The 22,692-nt window shown below is 41.1% G+C and overlaps 1 protein-coding gene across 1 annotated transcript; it reads left to right on the top strand.

Moving 5' to 3' along the window:
• Positions 1 to 9,416: 9,416 nt before the first annotated feature.
• On the top strand, positions 9,417 to 22,384 carry LOC311120857 (NLR family CARD domain-containing protein 3-like; the record flags this gene model as incomplete). The annotated part of the gene is made up of 9 exons (XM_084195418.1): positions 9,417 to 9,457; positions 9,791 to 10,026; positions 10,192 to 11,992; positions 12,327 to 12,500; positions 15,532 to 15,705; positions 18,747 to 18,920; positions 20,756 to 20,929; positions 21,151 to 21,197; positions 21,837 to 22,384. 9 exons carry the CDS (start codon positions 9,417 to 9,419, stop codon positions 22,361 to 22,363), a joined length of 3,348 nt encoding a protein of 1,115 aa, XP_084051544.1. The 3' UTR covers positions 22,364 to 22,384.
• Positions 22,385 to 22,692: the final 308 nt, after the last annotated feature.

The raw sequence follows: 22,692 nt of genomic DNA, 5'->3' as shown, positions 1-22,692 counted from the left end.
GTGAGCATAGAGCTATAAGATAATGAACAGTGGATATACAGATATACAGTACAGTGGGAATACAGTTGGTATACAGATATACAGTACAGTGGGAATACAGTTGATATACAGATATACAGTACAGTGGGAATACAGTGGATATACAGATATACAGTACAGTGGGAATACAGTTGATATACAGATATACAGTACAGTGGGAATACAGTTGGTATACAGATATACAATACAGTGGGAATACAGTTGATATACAGATATACAGTACAGTGGGAATACAGTTGATATACAGATATATAGTACAGTGGGAATACAGTTGATATACAGATATACAGTACAGTGGGAATACAGTTGATATACAGATATACAGTACAGTGGGAATACAGTTGATATACAGATATACAGTACAGTGGGAATACAGTTGATATACAGATATACAGTACAGTGGGAATACAGTTGGTATACAGATATACAGTACAGTGGGTATACAGTTGATATACAGATATACAGTACAGTGGGAATACAGTTGGTATACAGATATACAGTACAGTGGGAATACAGTTGGTATACAGATATACAGTACAGTGGGAATACAGTGGATATACAGATATACAGTACAGTGGGTATATAGTTGATATACAGATATACAGTACAGTGGGAATACAGTTGGTATACAGATATACAGTACAGTGGGAATACAGTTGATATACAGATATACAGTACAGTGGGAATACAGTGGATATACAGATATAAAGTACAGTGGGAATACAGTTGATATACAGATATACAGTACAGTGGGAATACAGTTGATATACGGTGGATGTCCACATATACAGTACCAGTATAAATATATCTAAGAGAGATGAACAGAGTGCTAATGCAGTATAGTTCAGTTATTTAGTGTACAGTTCAGAGATGGCTTGATGTGGTGAGCAGCGTAGAGTGTATAGTCCTTTAGTCTCTATGGGCCAGATGGTAGTGTACAGTTCAGAGATGGCTTGATGTGGTGAGCAGCATAGAGTGTATAGTCCTTTAGTCTCTATGGGCCAGATGGTAGTGTACAGTTCAGAGATGGCTTGATGTGGTGAGCAGCATAGAGTGTATAGTCCTTTAGTCTCTATGGACCAGATGGTAGTGTACAGTTCAGAGATGGCTTGATGTGGTGAGCAGCGTAGAGTGTATAGTCCTTTAGTCTCTATGGACCAGAAGGTAGTGTACAGTTCAGAGATGGCTTGATGTGGTGAGCAGCATAGAGTGTATAGTCCTTTAGTCTCTATGGGCCAGATGGTAGTATACAGTTCAGAGATGGCTTGATGTGGTGTGCAGCATAGAGTGTATAGTCCTTTAGTCTCTATGGACCAGATGGTAGTGTACAGTTCAGAGATGGCTTGATGTGGTGTGCAGCATAGAGTGTATAGTCCTTTAGTCTCTATGGACCAGATGGCCAGTTGGTGAGGGCCACAGCATGGGGAAAGAAACTGTTCAGATGGGGGTCTATAACATCCAATCACATAGGTTTACAGCAGCTGGCAGATGCAAATTAATCGCTACTAACTCAAACTTCCTTGGTTTAAATAAAGACCATTTCTGTAAAGATACAAAAAATATATATAATTTATAAATCATGAGCCTCATCTTGAAGAGTCACCTGCGACAGCAGTCATATGAATGCTGATCTGGGATCAGTTTTGCCTTTTAGATCATAATGAATAAGATTAAATGGACAGGGGGGGACCTGATCCTAGATCAGCACTCCTCCTCTGGGAAACTGCCTTTATGAATAAGGGCCCAGGAGTCAGCAGGACCAACTGGAAGTCGCTCTGGATAAGAGCTTCTGCTAAATGACTAAAATGTAAGTGTAGTATGTAAATGAAAGTAAATGTTTCTTTTCTACAGGATCCATTTTGAGGCGACCGCGCAGAAAACACTATATGGAGAGAACTGAAAAATAAAGTAAGTATTTCTGAACAATAATATATTCTAAAGGACAGAGTGAGAGAATGAATACCTGGAATGAGATATTACTAGTTAGTAGAACTGCTACTTGAGCTGAGTTGCTGACAGACAGCAGTTTTCAAAATGGAAACTAATCAGTAGGCCTACAGTAGAACTACAGTAAATCATATTTTGGAGAGAAAAAACACAACTAAACCTGGTTTGGAGTAAATTATAAGTTTAGCTAAAATAATGTAAGAGATGTCTTGAAGATGCACTATAAAAAAAATAGAATCAAGATTTAGCATAATGTCAGAAGTTACTGCAATCACATGAAACTGACTGTTAGCGCCACCCTCTGGTTACTATTGGTATATAAAGGGGTGAGGCCATGACTGCAGTTGAAACTGAAAATAACAAAGTATCTGTACAGGCGCCATTTTGAGATGACAGAGCAGCTCATAGTTTAATCTCTAAACTGCAAGGCAGTTTGAAAGTAAAGTGAGTATTTCAGTTTAATAATCTAGAATAAAGGGAACATTTGGAATTCACCAAACTAGTGTTGGAGTGCTGCTGGGCCATTCCTACCATGCAGAGCCTTTTCTGGCCCCAGGAAATATCACTTCTTATTTAGTGGAAAATGTGGATTCCAAAAGGCTTTAAATATAAAGTCAGGTGTCCTTTACCTTAAACTGGAGGCAAAAGAAACGCACACCTGTTTAGGAGAGGTGCTGGCTAACAGAGGAGAACACCTGTTTAGGAGAGGTGCTGGCTAACAGAGGAGAACACCTGTTTAGGAGAGGTGCTGGCTAGCAGAGTAGAACACCTGTTTAGGAGAGGTGCTGGGTAGCAGAGTAGAACACCTGTTTAGGAGAGGTGCTGGCTAGCAGAGTAGAACACCTGTTTAGGAGAGGTGCTGGCTAACAGAGGAGAACACCTGTTTAGGAGAGAAGCTGGCTAACAGAGGAGAACACCTGTTTAGGAGAGGTGCTGGCTAACAGAGTAGAACACCTGTTTAGGAGAGGTGCTGGCTAACAGAGTAGAACACCTGTTTAGGAGAGGTGCTGGGTAACAGAGGAGAACTAGAGAAATAGTGTAATAACCTGATAAACAATGTTTCGATAGACAGCTGTCTTCATCATTTACCTTAAAAATACCAAAATATGGATCCTGAAAGGGAATTTTATGCATTTTCATATGGGTTAATGTCGACTTTGCTTATGGAAAACCATATCATGCGAAGGTTTTTACACTCAGTTCTTGGGTTTAGCAAGTGGAAATTTGACATTTTGAAAATGGAAGTTATGGAACTCCATCATGTGCTTCTGTTATGAGAAAAACTCCACAATGAAACTGACATTAAATGTGGAGAATGTTAGATCTGTTGACCATCAAGCAGCCTATTAATTGTTATGCCTGTCTAGGCTACTGTAGTCTACCGTTTTATACTATAAATATGTTGAAATGACTGGAGTCGTTGCAAATCATTTTGTGCCACTTGTGTAGCCAACCTGGAGCTGGCAAACAGATGTAATAAATAGCCTTTAACTTCAGTTTATTGTTGTTGTAGCCTTGTGTTATTATGTAATTAATAATGGCCGTGTTTAGTTAATTCAATTGGAAGTTAAAGTGTCACCATGGTCACAGTTCTATCTCAACTGCTGATCAGATGTTAGAATGCATTAGATTGAAGGTAACAGTCAGCCAGATTAGACTACAGGTATAAAAATAACCTGGCTGTTGTTGACAAGCATGGGCCTATTCAGTTCATATCCATGTTATTAATATTTGATTCATTGATTGAAATTACGACCCCATCCTCAGTAGCCTATTCCAGCAGGCTACTGGGTAACAGAAGCACTTCCTACCTCAACATCGCCTTGCTATTCATGTTAAATAAATTAGTCTGTCTACTTGAACTAAGCAAGCTGCTAAATCATTCAGCTTACATCTTGCCTACATGTTGCCCAGGCTACTGGAGGCTATCTGAAATAAGATGTAGGCCTATCAGGGGCTATGTTTTGGCCTAGTTTTCAGGCCTTGTTGGTGGGTTTGGCGGAGTCATTGGGCTAGAAAAAGTCATTGCATTAAATCATCTGACTGTTTGGATGTGTCTGTTAGTAAAGTGTTTTATTTCTAAGAGATAATGAATAAAATAGAACAATTTACCTTCAATAATTAGTTGTCACTGTGTTACCCACAACCAACATGCTGCATCTCTGTTTAGGGGTCAGTGGTCTAAAATGAGTCTCTCTGGGGAGAGAGAGGAGGGGGGCCCTGCCTCTAAAATGAGTCTCTCTGGGGAGAGAGAGGAGGGGGGCCCTGCCTCTAAAATGAGTCTCTCTGGGGAGAGAGAGGAGGGGGGCCCTGCCTCTAAAATGAGTCTCTTTGGGTGAGTTGACAATATTGTTTAAGAATTTATATTCCAAAACGCTATATGCAACAAAAAAAAATACATTTGTGTTTTTTCATCAGAAATGATTGCTTCAATATAATGTTCTAGAGTTTAGATGTGCATGAAAATTAGTTTTTTTCCAAAACGCTTTATATCCAATTATATCCAATGTTTAGCTGGAATGTAATGTTCGTATCCTGTATATTTGACTGTGATACGTGGTTGTCTCACCTAGCTACCTTAAGATGAATGCATTTACAGATGCCATATCTTAATTTGACCCAGTTTCTCACAGCAGGAAAATAATCCTGCAGCAACAGCAAATGTGCATTTTTATGTGGATTATAATTAAGGGGCATTTTTTGTAAGGGCTGATAAATTTTTCATTAGGGCAAATCAAGTCCGAAACTTTAAGTGGAATTTACCCACGTTAGAAGCCTTTATAAAGCCTTGTAGTGGTTTAATAATTTATTTAAACAATAAAAGCTAATTTACCAACATTTCTGAAAATGGATATATAGCGTTTTGGAATGAAACTCTCTTATGTTTCCCCATCTGAGTTCAGAGTAGATGAGAGATGTAATGTTTGTCTCTGTTGTGTTGAAGCCCAATCAAGCAGGAGAGACCAGCCTCCCCTGTACCCAGCTGTGTGTCCATGAAGAGTGACTGGTCTATGGGTCGTCTTATAGAGTTTAGAGAGGGAGACTTTTCTAGTGAACAAAGGTAAGAAGAACACATGGGTCATGGTCAGTGAGTTAAACAACACTGTCTCTAGTCATTTCTCCTCTCCCATTTTCCCATTTATTTTTGTTGTTTTCATAATCCATAGGCTAATCCTTTTTTCCATTTTCATAGTCCTGAAACAATATTAAACAAACACAACATTCGCTGTGTGTGAGTGTGTGTGCACTCCCTGGATAAGGAGATGTAATCTCTATCCTGATTGCCTAGTCACTTTCACCCCTACCTACATATTACCTCAACTACCTGGTACCCTTGCACAATTTTTATTTTATTTTATTTAACCTTTATTTAACCAGGTAAGCCAGTTGAGAACAAGTTCTCATTTACAACAGCGACCTGGCCAAGATAAAGCAAAGCAGTGCGATAAAAACAACAACAACACAGAGTTACACATGGGATAAACAAAAACATACAGTCAATAACACAATATAAAATCTATATACAGTGTGTGCAAATGTAGTAAGTTATGGAAGTAAGGCAATAAATAGGCCATAGTGCAAAATAATTACAATTTAGTATTAACACTGGAGTGATAGATGTGCAAGAGATGATGTGCAAATAGAGATACTGGGGTGCAAATTAGCAAAATAAATAACAATATTGGGATGAGGTAGTTGGGTGGGCTAATTTCAGATGGGCTGTGTACAGGTGCAATGATTGGTAAGCTGCTCTGACAACTGATGCTTAAAGTTAGTGAGGGAGATAAGAGTCTCCAGCTTCAGAGATTTTTGCAGTTCGTTCCAGTCATTAGCAGCAGAGAACTGGAAGGAATGGCGGCCAAAGGAGGTGTTGGCTTTTGGGGATGACCAGTGAGATATACCTGCTGGAGTGCATACTACGGGTGGGTGTTGCTATGGTGACCAATGAGCTAAGATAAGGTGGGGATTTGCCTAGCAGAGATTTATAGATGACCTGGAGCCAGTGGGATTGGCGACGAATATGTAGTGAGGGCCAGCAAACAAGAGCGTACAGGTCACAATTGTGGGTAGTATATGGGGCTTTGGTGACAAAACGGATGGCACTGTGGTAGACTAAATCCAATTTGCTGAGTAGAGTGTTGAAGGCTATTTTGTATATGACATCGCCGAAGTCAAGGATCGGTAGGATAGTCAGTTTTACGAGGGCATGTTTGGCAGCATGAGTGAAGGAGGCTTTGTTGCGAAATAGGAAGCCGATTCTAGATTTAACTTTGGATTGGAGATGCTTAATGTGAGTCTGGAAGGAGAGTTTTACGGTCTAACCAGACACCTAGGTGTTTGTAGTTGTCCACATATTCTAAGTCAGACCCGCCGAGAGTAGTGATTCTAGTCAGGTGGGCGGGTGCAAGCAGCGTTCGATTGAAGAGCATGCATTTAGTTTTACTAGCGTTTAAGAGCAGTTGGAGGCTACGGAAGGAGGGTTGTATGGCATTGAAGCTCGTTTGGAGGTTTGTTAACACAGTGTCCAATGAAGGGCCAGATGTATACAAAATGGTGTCGTCTGCGTAGAGGTGGATCTGAGAGTCACCAGCAGCAAGAGCGACATCATTGATATACACAGAGAATAGAGTCGGCCCGAGAATTGAACCCTGTGGCACCCCCATAGAGACTGCCAGAGGTCCAGACAACAGGCCCTCCGATTTGACACATTGAACTCTATCTGAGAAGTAGTTGGTGAACCAGGCGAGGCAGGTATATGAGAAACCAAGGCTATTTAGTCTGCCAATTAGAATGTGGTGATTGACGGAGTCGAAAGCCTTGGCCAGGTCTATGAAGACGGCTGCACAGTACTGTCTTTTATCGATCGCGGTTATAATATCGTTTAGGACCTTGAGCGTGGCTGAGGTGCACCCATGACCAGCTCGGAAACCAGATTTCATAGCGGAGAAGGTACGGTGGCATTCGAAATGGTCGGTGATCTGTTTGTTAACTTGGCTTTCAAATACTTTCGAAAGGCAGGGCAGGATGGATATAGGTCTGTAACAGTTTGGATCTAGAGTGTCACCCCCTTTGAAGAGGGGGATGACCGCGGCAGCTTTCCAAACTCTGGGGATCTCAGACGATACGAAAGAGAGGTTGAACAGGCTAGTAATAGGGGTTGCGACAATTTCTGCGGCTAATTTTAGAAAGAAAGTTGCAGTGGAGTGGGCAAGTTGCAGTGGAGGGTGCAGAGCTGGTGGCCGGGGTAGGGGTAGCCAGGCGGAAAGCATGGCCAGCCGTAGCAAAATGCTTGTTGAAATTTTCGATTATCGTAGATTTAGCGGAAGTGACAATGTTTCCTAGCCTCAGTGCAGTGGGCAGCTGGGAGGAGGTGCTCTTATTCTCCATGGACTTTACAGTGTCCCAAAACTTTTTGGAGTTAGTGCTACAGGATGCAAATTTCTGTTTGAAAAAGCTATCCTTTGCTTTCCTAACTGATTGCGTATATTGGTTCCTGACTTCCCTGAAAAGTTGCATATCGCGGGGGCTGTTCGATGCTAATGCAGTACGCCACATGATGTTTTTGTGCTGGTCAAGGGCAGTCAAGTCTGGGGTGAACCAGGGGCTATATCTGTTCTTAGTTCTGAATTTTTTGAATGGGGCATGCTTATTTAAGATGGAGAGGAAAGCACTTTTAAAGAACAACCAGGCATCCTCTACTGACAGAATGAGGTCAATATCCATCCAAGATACCCGGGCCAGGTTAATTAGAAAGGCCTGCTCGCTGAAGTGTTTTAGGGAGCGTTTGACAGTGATGTGGGGTGGTCTTTTGACCGCGGACCCATTACGGACGCAGGCAATGAGGCAGTGATCGCTGCCAAGCAATACGAACTCTGAAGATAGATGGGGTTCAATCAATTCACATATGGTGTCCAGGGCATTATGTACAGACAAGGATATGGAAGGATATGAGTACAGTGGAGGTAAACCTAAGCGTTGGGTAACAAAGAAAGAGATAGCATCACTGGAGGCACCGATTGAGACGGTCTATATGTATGGGGGGGTGGGACAAAGGAGCTGTCTAAGGCAGGTTGAGCTGGGCTGGGGGCTCTACAGTGAAATAGTACAATAAGAAATAACCGAAACAGCAATAGGCAAGGCATATTGACATGGGAGAGAGGCATAAAGCAATCACAGGTGTTATTCGAGAGGGCTAAGACAACAGCTGGTAATGGCGACGAAAGTTTGAGCTGAGGCTAAACAGATCAACAGGATGGGGTACTGTATAAAGGAACAGTCCAGCAGGCATCAGCTGTGTAGCTGAGTGATCATAAGGTCCAGTGAACAGCAATAAGTAAGTCCGAGAGCAGTTCAGTGGCTGCTACGCAACAGGCGTATCATCAACTTCTGAGTTCATATAGTTTAGTAATACCACTGTGGACATGTTGCTACAACCTTCTGAGTTCATATAGTTTAGTAATACCACTGTGGACATGTTTCTACAACCTTCTGAGTTCATATAGTTTAGTAATACCACTGTGGACATGTTTCTACAACCTTCTGAGTTCATATTGTTTAGTAATACCACTGTGGACATGTTTCTACAACCTTCTGAGTTCATATAGTTTAGTAATACCACTGTGGACATGTTTCTACAACCTTCTGAGTTCATATAGTTTAGTAATACCACTGTGGACATGTTTATACAACCTTCTGAGTTCATATAGTTTAGTAATACCACTGTGGACATGTTTCTACAACCTTCTGAGTTCATATAGTTTAGTAATACCACTGTGGACATGTTTCTACAACCTGAGTTCATATAGTTTAGTAATACCACTGTGGACATGTTTCTACAACCTGAGTTCATATAGTTTAGTAATACCACTGTGGACATGTTTCTACAACCTGAGTTCATATAGTTTAGTAATACCACTGTGGACATGTTTCTACAACCTTCTGAGTTCATATAGTTTAGTAATACCACTGTGGACATGTTTCTACAACCTTCTGAGTTCATATAGTTTAGTAATACCACTGTGGACATGTTTCTACAACCTTCTGAGTTCATATAGTTTAGTAATACCACTGTGGACATGTTTCTACAACCTTCTGAGTTCATATAGTTTAGTAATACCACTGTGGACATGTTTCTACAACCTTCTGAGTTCATATAGTTTAGTAATACCACTGTGGACATGTTTCTACAACCTTCTGAGTTCATATAGTTTAGTAATACCACTGTGGACATGTTTCTACAACCTGAGTTCATATAGTTTAGTAATACCACTGTGGACATGTTTCTACAACCTTCTGAGTTCATATAGTTTAGTAATACCACTGTGGACATGTTTCTACAACCTTCTGAGTTCATATAGTTTAGTAATACCACTGTGGACATGTTTCTACAACCTTCTGAGTTCATATAGTTTAGTAATACCACTGAAGACATGTTATCCATTCCAGAGGCTACTACCACTCAGAGAGCAGAGTATTATGTTCCCAGCTGTCTGTCTATGAACAGTATTAACATCTACAATCTCTCTCTCCTTTATCTCTGTAGTGGAAGGTCTACTCTGTTAAAGGATCAGTATTAACATCTACAATCTCTCTCTCCTTCATCTCTGTAGTGGATGGTCTACTCTGTTAGAGGATCAGTATTAAGTCTCTCTCTCTCTGTGTGTGTCTGTCTGTCTGTCTGTTCTGCCAGAGGATCAGTATTAACATCTACAATCTCTCTCTCCTTTATCTCTGTAGTGGAAGGTCTACTCTGTTAGAGGATCAGTATTAACATCTACAATCTCTCTCTCCTTTACCTCTGTAGTGGAAGGTCTACTCTGCCAGAGGATCAGTCCAGGTGTGCAGTGTGTCAGCAGGTGCTGAGGGATCCAGTCTCTATCACCTGTGGACACAGGTTCTGCAGACAGTGCATCACCAGATACTGGGAGAAACCTGCTCCTTCAGGAGACTATGACTGTCCTCAGTGTAGAAAGAGATCCAGAACACGTCCTGTACTACAGCAGCTGAGTCAACCCAATAAAACAAGAGGCTCTGAAAACAGTAAGACCACTTGCACACGTGGGCCAAGTCAATACCTTAATATGATTTACAGTAGGTAACTACAATATTATGAGATAATAGAAGATACTGTAGTTGTGGAAGGCCCACTTTTTATCCTGTCAATGAATGTTTCTGATACACATCATTTTTCCTCTTCCCTTGTAGTGGATGACAGCCTGCAGAGAGCTATAGTAAACCATAAAGACAGTCTGAAAAGGAGGAATGAATGTGTGATAGAAGGCATCGAAAAAGCAGTGAACCAAACTCCCCTCAACAGGATTTACACAGAGCTCTACATCACCGAGGGAGAGAGTGAAGGGGTTAACAATGAACATGAGGTGTGGCAGCTAGAGACAGCATCCAGGACACCAACCTCACATGACACAGCAATCCACTGCAATGACATCTTTAAACCCTTACCAGGCCAAGAGAAAACCATCAGAACTGTGCTGACCAAGGGCATCGCTGGCATCGGAAAAACAGTCTCTGTGCAGAAGTTCATCCTAGACTGGGCTGAAGAGAAGGCGAACCAAGATGTGGATATCGTATTTGTGCTTCCTTTCCGGGAGCTGAACTTGATTAAAGATCTCCAGTACAGTCTTCTCAGACTTTTAAATGGCTTCCACACAGAACTAGACATAGGCAATGCAAAGAAACTCACTGCCTGTAAAGCTATGTTCATCTTTGATGGTTTGGATGAAAGCAGACTTCCATTGGATTTCCAGCACAATGAAAAGGTATCTGATGTCACCCAGACATCGTCTGTCGATGTTCTGCTGACAAACCTCATCAAGGGGAATCTGCTTCCCTCTGCTCTCCTATGGATAACCTCCCGACCAGCAGCAACCAATCAGATCCCCCCTGAGTGTGTTGACCAGGTGACAGAGGTACGAGGGTTCAATGACCCACAGAAGGAGGAGTATTTCAGGAAGAGATTCAGTGATGAGGACCTGGCCAGCAGAATCATCTCACACATAAAGACATCAAGGAGCCTCCACATCATGTGCCACATGCCAGTGTTCTGTTGGATTTCTGCAATAGTCCTTGAACACATGTTGAGTACAGACAAGAGGAGAGAGATGCCCACGACTCTGACTGAGATGTCAATACACTTCCTGCTCATTCAGACCAGCCTGAAGAACCAGAAATATCATGGAAGAGATGAGATGGATCAACAGGAGCTCATGGAGGCAGATAAGGAAATTCTTCTGAAGCTGGGGAAGCTGGCGTTTGAAAATCTGGAGAAGGGTAATCTCATGTTCTATGAAGAAGACCTGAAAGAGTGTGGCATTGATGTCAAAGAAGCCTCAGTGTACTCAGGAGTGTGCACACAAATCTTTAAAGAAGAGTCTGTGTTATTTCAGAGAGTGGTGTACTGCTTTGTTCATCTGAGCATTCAGGAGTTTCTCTCAGCTGTCTACATGTACCATTGTTACACAACCAAGAACATGGATGCACTGAAGCCCTTCCTCAAGAGAAAGTCTAGAGCTGCATCTGAAGAGCTAACCTTGCATGAGCTGCTGAAGAGTACCGTGGATAAAGCCTTGGAGAGCAAGAACGGACACCTGGACCTCTTTGTCCGCTTCCTTCATGGCATGTCACTGGAGTCCAATCAGAAACTCCTACGAGGTCTGGTGACACAGACAGAAAGCAGTCCAGACAGCGTCCAGAAAACAATCCGATCCCTTAAGGTGATGCAGAGGAAGAACATCTCCCCTGAGAGGTGCATCAATCTCTTCCACTGTCTGATAGAGATGAAAGACCATTCAGTACAGGAGGAAATCCAAGCGTACCTGAGGTCAGAGAAGAGATCCAAAAACCTCACACTTTCTCAGTGTTCAGCACTGGCCTACATGCTACAGATATCAGAGGAGGTTCTGGATGTGTTTGACCCGAAGGTATACAAGACATCAGAGGAGGGTCGTAGGAGACTGCTCCCAGCTGTGAGAGGCTGCAGGAAAGCTCTGTAAGTATTCATGGAAATATCCCACACCCAAATAAATTGTAGTTATAGCAGTATTTTTATTGGCTGACTGGCTCTGTAAGTACTCATGTGACTATCCCTCAGACCAAACTTTACTGTATGTAAGAACAACAATATTTTCATTGGCTGACTAAACTTTCTATCAGCTGAAAAGTCTTAAACAAACTGTAATACAAACGGATCAGAAAAGTTGTAGCATTGAGACATCTATACACAGTGTTCACATTATTAGTGCAGGGGTAACAGTGTAAGCAGGAAAAGCTAAATGTAACATTTTAATACAACCTGTCCCTCATGGTATTTACTCTGTTGACAGACTCACTGGCTGTAAACTCACAGACACATCCTGTGAACTGTTGGCCTCAGCTCTCAGTTCAAACCCCTCACACCTGAGAGAGCTGGATCTGAGTAACAATGACCTGAAGGATTCAGGAGTGAAGCTGCTCTCTGCTGGACTGGGGAATTCCCACTGTAAACTGGAGACTCTGAGGTCAGTATTCCTGTAGTTGGTCAACAAGTGATAACTGTTCACCAGATCCACATGTGTTTACCAGGCACACATAGTCCACACCATATGTGTTTGGACAGTGAAGCTTACAGTTTTACATTTGGTGCTATGCTCCAGCCTTTTGGATTTCAGATAGAATGTTTCATATTAGGCGACATTACAGAATGTTACTTTTTATTTGAGGGTATTCATACATACCTGTTGTACTGTTTAGAAATGAAAGCACTTAATGTATCTAGTTCTCCCATTTGAAAAAGTAATAAGTATTTGGACAAATTAGTTTAGTCCAAAGTTTAGTATTTGGTCCAATATTCCTTACCTGCAGTGATTACATCAAGCTTGTGTTTCTACAAACTTGTTGAATGCATTTGCAGTTTGTCTTGGTTGTGTTTTGGATGATGTTTTTCCCAATAGAAACTGAATGGTGAATAATGTCCTGTAATTTTGGAGTCACTTCACTTGTATTGTCAGTAAGAATAGAAGATGTTTCTGAACACTTCTACATTCATGTGGATGCTACTATGATTATGAATAATCATGAATGAATCGTGAATGATGATGACTGAGAAAGTTACAGAGGAACAAGGATCATACCCCCTCTGTTATTGGTAATGGTGAGAGGTTAGCATGTTTTGTTGTAGCCTCTGTAACTTTCTCATTCATAATTGTTCATGATTCATTCATGATTTTTATTAATCATGGCATCATTAGGATTAATTTAGTAGTGTTTAGAAACCTGTTATCTACTCACTTAGACAGATAATTACTCCAGTCATCATCCACCATTCAGTTACTATTGGGCAAAACATAACCCAAAACACATCCAAAACAAACTGCAAATGCAACCAACGAGTTTGGGACCAAATACTAAACCTTTGACTACTTTAATACACTTGAAGTGAATTGGTCAGAATACTTATGACTTCTTCAAATGGGGGGACTAGATACATAAAGTGCTTTCATTTAAAATATTAGCTTCTCTATCAAAATAGATATGGTGTGGACTGTATACTCAATACAATCTAAATCTGATACCTCACTGTCTGTCTTTTGACTGATACTGCTTTTTAAACTGCTCTGGTCAGTCTACTCAAATATTTGTACTATACAGTGAGGGAAAAAAGTATTTGATCAACTGCTGATTTTGGACGTTTGCCCACTGACAAAGACATGATCAGTCCATAATTTTAATGATAGGATTATTTGAACAGTGAGAGACAGAATAACAGTAAAGAAATCCAGAAAATGTTATAAATTGATTTGCATTTTAATGAGGGAAATAAGTATTTGACCCCTCTGCAAAACATGACTTAGTACTTGGTGGCAAAACCCTTGTTGGCAATCAGAGGTCAGACGTTTCTTGTAGTTGGCCACCAGGTTTGCACACATCTCAGGAGGGATTTTGTCCCACTCCTCTTTGCAGATCTTCTCCAAGTCATTAAGGTTTCGAGGCTGATGTTTGGCAACTCGAATCTTCAGCTCCCTCCACAGATTTTCTATGGGATTAAGGTCTGGACACTGGCTAGGCCACTCCAGGACCTTAATGTGCTTCTTCTTGAGCCACTCCTTTGTTGCCTTGGCCGTGTGTTTTGGGTCATTGTCATGCTGGAATACCCATCCAGGACCCATTTTCAATGCCCTGACTGAGGGAAGGAGGTTCTCATCCAAGATTTGACGGTACATGGCCCCGTCCATCGTCCCTTTGATGCGGTGAAGTTTTCCTGTCCCCTTAGCAGAAAAACACCCCCAAAGCATAATGTTTCCACCTCCATGTTTGACGGTGGGGATGGTGTTCTTGGGGTCATAGGCAGCATTCCTCCTCCTCCAAACACGGCGAGTTGAGTTGATGCCAAAGACCTAGTTTTTGGTCTCATCTGACCACAATACTTTCACCCAGTTCTCCTCTGAATCATTCAGATGTTCATTGGCAAACTTCAGACGGGCCTGTATAAGTGCTTTCTTGAGCAGGGGGACCTTGCGGGCGCTGCAGGATTTCAGTCCTTTCACTGCATAGTGCATGGTTCTTCAATTCTGGTCCTGGAGGGCCAAAACACTTCTGTTTTTTATTTCTACCTGGTAGTTAATTGCACTCACCTGGTGTCCCAGGTCTGAATTAGTCCCTGAGTAGAAGGAGAGAACCCTGGCATAGTGTGTTACCAATTGTTTTCTTGGTGACTAAAGTCCCAGCTGCCTTGCGATCCTTGACAAGATCCTCCCGTGTAGTTCTGGGCTGATTCCTCACTGTTCTCATAATCATTGCAACTCCACGAGGTGATATCTTGCATGGAGCCCCAGGCCGAGTGAGATTGACAGTTCTTTTGTGTTTCTTCCATTTGCGAATAATCGCACCAACTGTTGTCACCTTCTCACCAATTGTTTGGCGATGGTCTTGTAGCCCATTCCAGCCCTGTGTAGGTCTACAATCTTGTCCCTGACATCCTTGGAGAGCTCTTTGGTCTTGGCCATGGTGGAGAGTTTGGAATCTGATTGATTGATTGCTTCTGTGGACAGGTGTCTTTTATACAGGTAACAAGCTGAGATTAGGAGCACTCCCTTTAAGAGTGTGCTCCTAATCTCAGCTCGTTACCTGTATAAAAGACACCTGGGAGCCAGAAATCTTTCTGGTTGAGAGGAGGTCAAATACTTATTTCCCTCATTAAAATGCAAATCAATTTATAACATTTTTCACATGCGTTTTTCTGGATTTTGTTGTTGTTATTCTGTCTCTCACTGTTCAAATAAACCTACCATTAAAATTATAGACAGATCATTTCTTTGTCAGTGGGCAAACGTACAAAATCAGCAGGGGATCAAATACCTTTTTCCCTCACTGTACATGTTTCTATCTAGAAGCAATAATCTGATAATTTCTAATAATGATACATTAATTTATGAATAGATATGGCAGGTTTCAGGACACTGATATATCTGAATATGTTGAAAAAATATACTGCCACCATTTTGACCACCAAAGAATAGCAGTGTGATTTTAATATGATTTGACTCTTTGCAGGCTGTCAGGCTGTCTAGTCACAGAGGAAGGCTGTGCTTCTCTGGTCTCAGCTCTGAAGTCAAACCCCTCACACCTGAGAGAGCTGGATCTGAGTAACAATGACCTGAAGGATTCAGGAGTGAAGCTGCTCTCTGCTGTCCTGGGGAATCCCCACTGTAAACTGGAGACTCTGAGGTCAGTATTCCTGTAGTTGGTCAACAAGTGATAACTGTTCACCAGATCCACATGTGTTTACCAGGCACACATAGTCCACACCATATGTGTTTGGACAGTGAAGCTTACAGTTTTACATTTGGCGCCTGCTCCAGCCTTTTGGATTTTAGATGGAATGTTTCATATTAGGCGACAGAACAGAATGTCACCATTTATTTAAAGGTATTCATATATATTTTACCGTTTAGAAATGAAAGCACTTAATGTATCTAGTTCTCCCATTTGAAAAAGTATTTTATTATTTGGACAAATTAATTTAGTCCAAAGTTTAGTGTTTGGTCCAATATTCTTTCCCTGCAGTGATTACATCAAGCTTGTGATTCTACAAACTTGTTGAATACATTTGCAGTTTGTCTTGATTGTGTTTTAGATTGTATTTATCTTAATAGAAACTGAATGGTGAATAATGTCCTGTCATTTTGGAGTCACTTCACTTGTATTGTAAGTAAGAATAGAAGATGTTTCTGAACTCTTCTACATTCATGTGGATGCTACTATGATTATGAATAATCATTAATAAATGGTGAATTATGATGAATGAGAAAGTTACAGAGGAACAAGGATCATACCCCCTCTGTTATTGGTAATGGTGAGAGGTTAGCATGTTTTGTTGTAGCCTCTGTAACTTTCTCATTCATAATTGTTCATGATTTATTCATGATTTTTATTAATCATGGCATCATTAGGATTAATTTAGTAGTGTTTAGAAACATGTTATCTACTCACTTAGACAGAAAATTACTCCAGTCATCATCCACCATTCAGTTACTATCGGGCAAAACAACCCAAAACACAACCAAAACAAACTGCAAATGCAACCAACGAGTTTGGAACCAACTACGAAACTTTTGACTACTTTAATACACTATAAGTGAATTGGTCAGAATACTTATGACTTCTTCAAATGGGGGACTAGATACATGAAGTGCTTTCATTTCTAAACGGTGAAACAGATATGTATTAAAATACCCTCAAATAAAAGGTGACATTATATACTGTCACCTCATATGAAACATTTTATCTCAAATCCAAAATGCTGGAGTACAGAGTCACATTTCAAATGTCAGTTTTACCTTCAAAATAGATATGGTGTGGACTGTATACTCAATACAATCTAAATCTGATACCTCACTGTCTGTCTTTTGACTGATACTGCTTTTTAAACTGCTCTGGTCAGTCTACTCAAATATTTGTAATTTGAATTTTTCTATCTACAAGCAATACTTTGATAATTTGTCATTTCTAATAATGAAACATTCATTTATGAATAGATATGGCAGGTTTCAGGACGCTGATACAGTGGGGGAAAAAAGTATTTAGTCAGCCACCAATTGTGCAAGTTCTCCCACTTAAAAAGATGAGAGATGCCTGTCATTTTCATCATAGGTACATGTCAACTATGACAGACAAATTTGAGGGAAAAAAATCCAGAAAATCACATTGTAGGATTTTTTATGAATTTATTTGCAAATTATGGTGGGAAATAAGTATTTGGTCACCTACAAACAAGCAAGATTTCTGGCTCTCACAGACCTGTAACTTCTTCTTTAAGAGGCTCCTCTGTCCTCCACTTGTTACCTGTATTAATGGCACCTGTTTGAACTTGTTATCAGTATAAAAGACACCTGTCCACAACCTCATACAGTCACACTCCAAACTCCACTATGGCCAAGACCAAAGAGCTGTCAAAGGACACCAGAAACAAAAGTGTAGACCTGCACCAGGCTGGGAAGACTGAATCTGCAATAGGTAAGCAGCTTGGTTTGAAGAAATCAACTGTGGGAGCAATTATTAGGAAATGGAAGACATACAAGACCACTGATAATCTCCCTCGATCTGGGGCTCCACGCAAGATCTCACCCCGTGGGGTCAAAATGATCACAAGAACGGTGAGTAAAAATCCCAGAACCACACGGGGGGACCTAGTGAATGACCTGCAGAGAGCTGGGACCAAAGTAACAAAGCCTACCATCAGTAACACACTACGCCGCCAGGGACTCAAATCCTGCAATGCCAGACGTGTCCCCCTGCTTAAGCCAGTTCATGTCCAGGCCCGTCTGAAGTTTGCTAGAGTGCATTTGGATGATCCAGAAGAGGATTGGGAGAATGTCATATGGTCAGATGAAACCAAAATAGAACTTTTTGGTAAAAACTCAACTCGTCGTGTTTGGAGGACAAAGAATGCTGAGTTGCATCCAAAGAACACCATACCTACTGTGAAGCATGGGGGTGGAAACATCATGTTTTGGGGCTGTTTTTCTGCAAAGGGACCAGGACGACTGATCCGTGTAAAGGAAAGAATGAATGGGGCCATGTATCGTGAGATTTTTAGTGAAAACCTCCTTCCATCAGCAAGGGCATTGAAGATGAAACGTGGCTGGGTCTTTCAGCATGACAATGATCCCAAACACACCGCCCGGGCAACGAAGGAGTGGCTTCGTAAGAAGCATTTCAAGGTCCTGGAGTGGCCTAGCCAGTCTCCAGATCTCAACCCCATAGAAAATCTTTGGAGGGAGTTGAAAGTCCGTGTTGCCCAGCGACAGCCCCAAAACATCACTGCTCTAGAGGAGATCTGCATGGAGGAATGGGCCAAAATACCAGCAACAGTGTGTGAAAACTTTGTGAAGACTTACAGAAAACGTTTGACCTGTGTCATTGCCAACAAAGGGTATATAACAAAGTATTGAGAAACTTTTGTTATTGACTAAATACTTATTTTCCACCATAATTTGCAAATAAATTCTTTAAACATCCTACAATGTGATTTTCTGAGTTTTTTTCCCTCATTTTGTCTGTCATAGTTGACGTGTACCTATGATGAAAATTACAGGCCTCTCTCATCTTTTTAAGTGGGAGAACTTGCACAATTGGTGGCTGACTAAATACTTTTTTCCCCCACTGTATATCTGAATATGTTGAAAAATAAAATAAAATATATACTGCCACTATTTTGACCACCAAAGAACAGCAGTGTGGTTTTAATATGATTTGACTCTTTACAGGCTGTCAGGCTGTCTAGTCACAGAGGAAGATTGTGCTTCTCTGGTCTCAGCTCTGAAGTCAAACCCCTCACACCTGAGAGAGCTGGACCTGAGTAACACTGCCATGAAGGATTCAGGAGTGAAGCTGCTCTCTGCTGGACTGGGGAATCCCCACTGTAAACTGGAGACTCTGAGGTCAGTATTCCTGTAGTTGGTCAACAAGTGATAACTGTTCACCAGATCCACATGTGTTTACCAGGCACACATAATCCACACCATATGTGTTTGCACAGTGAAGCTTACAGTTTTAAATTTGGTGCTATGCTCCAGCATTTTGGATTTGAGATATAATGTTTCATATTAGGCAACAGTACAGAATGTCACCTTTTATTTGAGGTTTTTCATACATATCTGTTTTACCGTTTAGATACGAAAGCACTTTATGTGTCTAGTTCTCCCATTTGAAGAAGTCGTAATTATTTGGACAAATTCATTTAGTCATAAGTTTAGTATTTGGTCCCATATTCCTTACCCACAGTGATTACATCAAGCTTGTGATTCTACAAACTTGTTGAATGCATTTGCAGTTTGTATTGTGTCAGGTTTTGGCCATGACTGTTCGGGTTTTGGTCACTAGATGTCCCCATTGCACCTTTTTGTACCTTTTGTTTTTCTTGCTCTAATTATGGTTTGCACCTGTAGGTCATTCCCTTGTTAGTATTTAAACCCTGTGTGTTCCTCAGTTCCTTGCTCAGTGTTTGTAAGTTAGCACCCAGCCCCAGCCCCAGCCCAAGCCTTGTTTTATATAGATATTGCTCTGGTGGGATTTTCCAGAGGTTCTCTGGTTTAGTTCTTGTGTTTTGTTTGAGTAGTCTTTTGAGGTTTGTTTTTCCCTGCTGTTTTTTACCACTTTGTGGAGTTTCTTTTGTTTTTTGGAGGTTTTCCTCTTTGTGCCTCTTGGCTTTATTTTTGGACATTGTGGATTTAGTTTCTTTGCCTGAAGATTTTGTTCTTTAATTAAACCACCATCTCTAGTACTGCTGTGTCTGCCTCATCTTCTGGGTTCTGACAATTATTAGTGACTGTTTCTCGCACCGGGTCGTGACATATTGGTTGTGTTTTGGATGATGTTTTTCCTAATAGAAACTGAATGGTGAATAATGTCCTGTCATTTTGGAGTCACTTCACTTGAATTGTCAGTAAGAATAGAATATGTTTCTGAACACTTGTACATTCATGTGGATGCTACCATGATTATGAATAATCATGAATGAATCGTGAATAAGGATGAATGAGAAAGTTACAGAGGAACAAGGATCATACCCCCTCTGTTATTGGTAATGGTGAGAGGTTAGCATGTTTTGTTGTAGCCTCTGTAACTTTCTCACTCATTATTATTCATGATTCATTCATGATCTTTCTCAATCATGGCAGTCACAGGCTTGATTTAGTCATTGCATTCAAAGAATATGGGACCAAATACTAAACTTTTGACTACTTTAATACACTATAAGTGAATTGGTCTGAATACGTATGACTTCTTCAAATAGGGGGACTTGATACATAAAGGGCTTTTATTTTTCTAAATGGTGAAACAGATATGTATGAAAATACCCTCAAATAAAAGTTGACATTATATACTGTCACCTCATATGAAACATTTGATCTCAAATCCAAAATGCTGGAGTATAGAGCCACATTTAAAATGTTAGCTTCACTGTCAAAATAGTTATAGTGTGGACTGTATACTCAATACAATCTAAATCTGATACCTCACTGTCTGTCTTTTGACTGATACTGCTTTTTAAACTGCTCTGGTCAGTCTACTCAAATATTTGTAATTTGAATTTTTCTATCTACAAGCAATACTTTGATAATTTGTAATTTCTAATAATGATACATTCATTTATGAATAGATATGGCAGGTTTCAGGACACTGATATATCTTAATATGTAGAAAATATATACTGCCACTATTTTCACCACCAAAGAATAGCAGTGTGGTTTTAATATGATTTGACTCTTTGCAGGCTGTCAGGCTGTCTAGTCACAGAGGAAGGCTGTGCTTCTCTGGTCTCAGCTCTGAAGTCAAACCCCTCACACCTGAGAGAGCTGGATCTGAGCTACAATCACCCAGGAGACTCAGGAGTCAGACTGCTCTCTGCTGGACTGGAGGATCCACACTGCAGACTGGAGAAACTCAAGTATGTAGAGGGTTCATGTCAATGTTCATATCAGACATGTTGAAGTTATCAGGCTAGTTAAGACAAACATTCTGACCACCACTTGGACTAAGTTATATAAAGACTGTGTGTGTGTGTGTGTGTGTGTGTGTGCGTGTGTGCGTGTGCGTGTGCGTGTGCGTGTGTGTGTGAGTTCAGGTGTATCCCTCAATGACTGTCTGTTCTTCTGCTTACCGCTACAGTTTGGAACATGGTGGAGAGAACACAATGAAACCTGGACTAAGAAAATGTGAGTGTTGACTGCTGGGAAGAATATGACTAAGAATAAGTCTTAATTCAAGTGAAGTCAAAGTCAAAGACCACCATCATTACTTACTTGGTCATATTAAATATCAGCTGTAGTTCTACAGAAGCACAAATCAGGGACACCAAAGTTTACAAAGAGTTGCTTTGACAATGTGTGTGTCTGTGTATGTGTGTTGCATGTTCCTGTGTGTGTTCAGGATGTGTGTGTGTGTGGCGTATTCGTGTTACGTTAGAAATGTGTGTGTGTGTGTGCGTTCATTCATGAAAATGTGAGTGTGTGTGTGTGTTCAGGATGTGTGTCTGTGTGTGTGTTCAGGATGTTTGTGTGTTTGTGTGTTTGTTCAGGATGTGTGTGTGTGTGTGTGTTAAGCATGTGTGTGTGTGTGTGTGTGTGTGTTCAGGATGTGTGTGTGTGTGTGTGTGTGTGTGTAATTAATGGGAATAAGTGTGTTTTATATTACCATACAGTATAACATATGATCATTCAACAAGTCTCAAGTTACCTTAACTTCTCCTTTTGATACCTAGAAACATCTACATTAAATGAATTAGTGAAAAGTGAGTTAACATTCTAATGTGAATGATGATGATTTCTAATATTGTGTCTGGTTTCATCCATCAGATGTCTGTGATCTCACACTGGACCTAAACACAGTAAAAAGAGACCTCTCTCTGTCTGAGGAGAACAGAAAGGTGACATGGAGGAGAGAGGAGCAGCCGTATCCTGATCACCCAGAGAGATTTGAGGTCTATGAACAGGTGTTGTGTAGAGAGGGTCTGACTGGGCGCTGTTACTGGGAGGTAGAGTGGAGTGGGGGAGGGGCTGATATAGGAGTGACATATAAAGGAATCAGCAGGAGAGGAAGGGGTGGTGACTGTTTGATTGGATACAATGACAAGTCCTGGAGTCTGATCTGCTCTGACAACAGTTACTCTGCCAGACACAATAATAATATCACTACCATAGACGTCCCCTCCTCCAGCTCCCACAGAGTAGGAGTGTATCTGGACTGGCCAGCCGGCACTCTGTCCTTCTACAGAGTCTCCTCTGACACACTGACCCACCTGAACACATTCCACTCCACATTCACTGAGCCCCTCTATCCAGGGTTTAGGGTTTGGGATGATGGGGACTCAGTGTCCCTGTAAATAATAACCATGGTAACACTGACACACACACACACACACTGAACACACACACACTGGACACACACACGCACACTGGATACACACAAACTGGACACGCACACTGAACACAAACACTGGACACACACACACACACACAGGACACACACACTGAACACACATACACTGAACACACACACACACTGGACACACACACCCAATGGACACACACACACACTGGACACACACACGCTGGACAAACACACACAGGACACACACAACAACAACACACACACATACACACACACACTGGACACACACATACACACTGCACACACACACACACACTGGAT

The sequence above is a fragment of the Coregonus lavaretus genome (assembly GCF_964263955.1).
Source record: "Coregonus lavaretus genome assembly, contig: HAP1_SCAFFOLD_2227, whole genome shotgun sequence".
NCBI classification, from domain to species: domain Eukaryota; kingdom Metazoa; phylum Chordata; class Actinopteri; order Salmoniformes; family Salmonidae; genus Coregonus; species Coregonus lavaretus.
The sequence above is the reverse complement of the archived record's forward strand: the minus strand, read 5'-3'. Positions and strand labels throughout refer to the sequence as shown.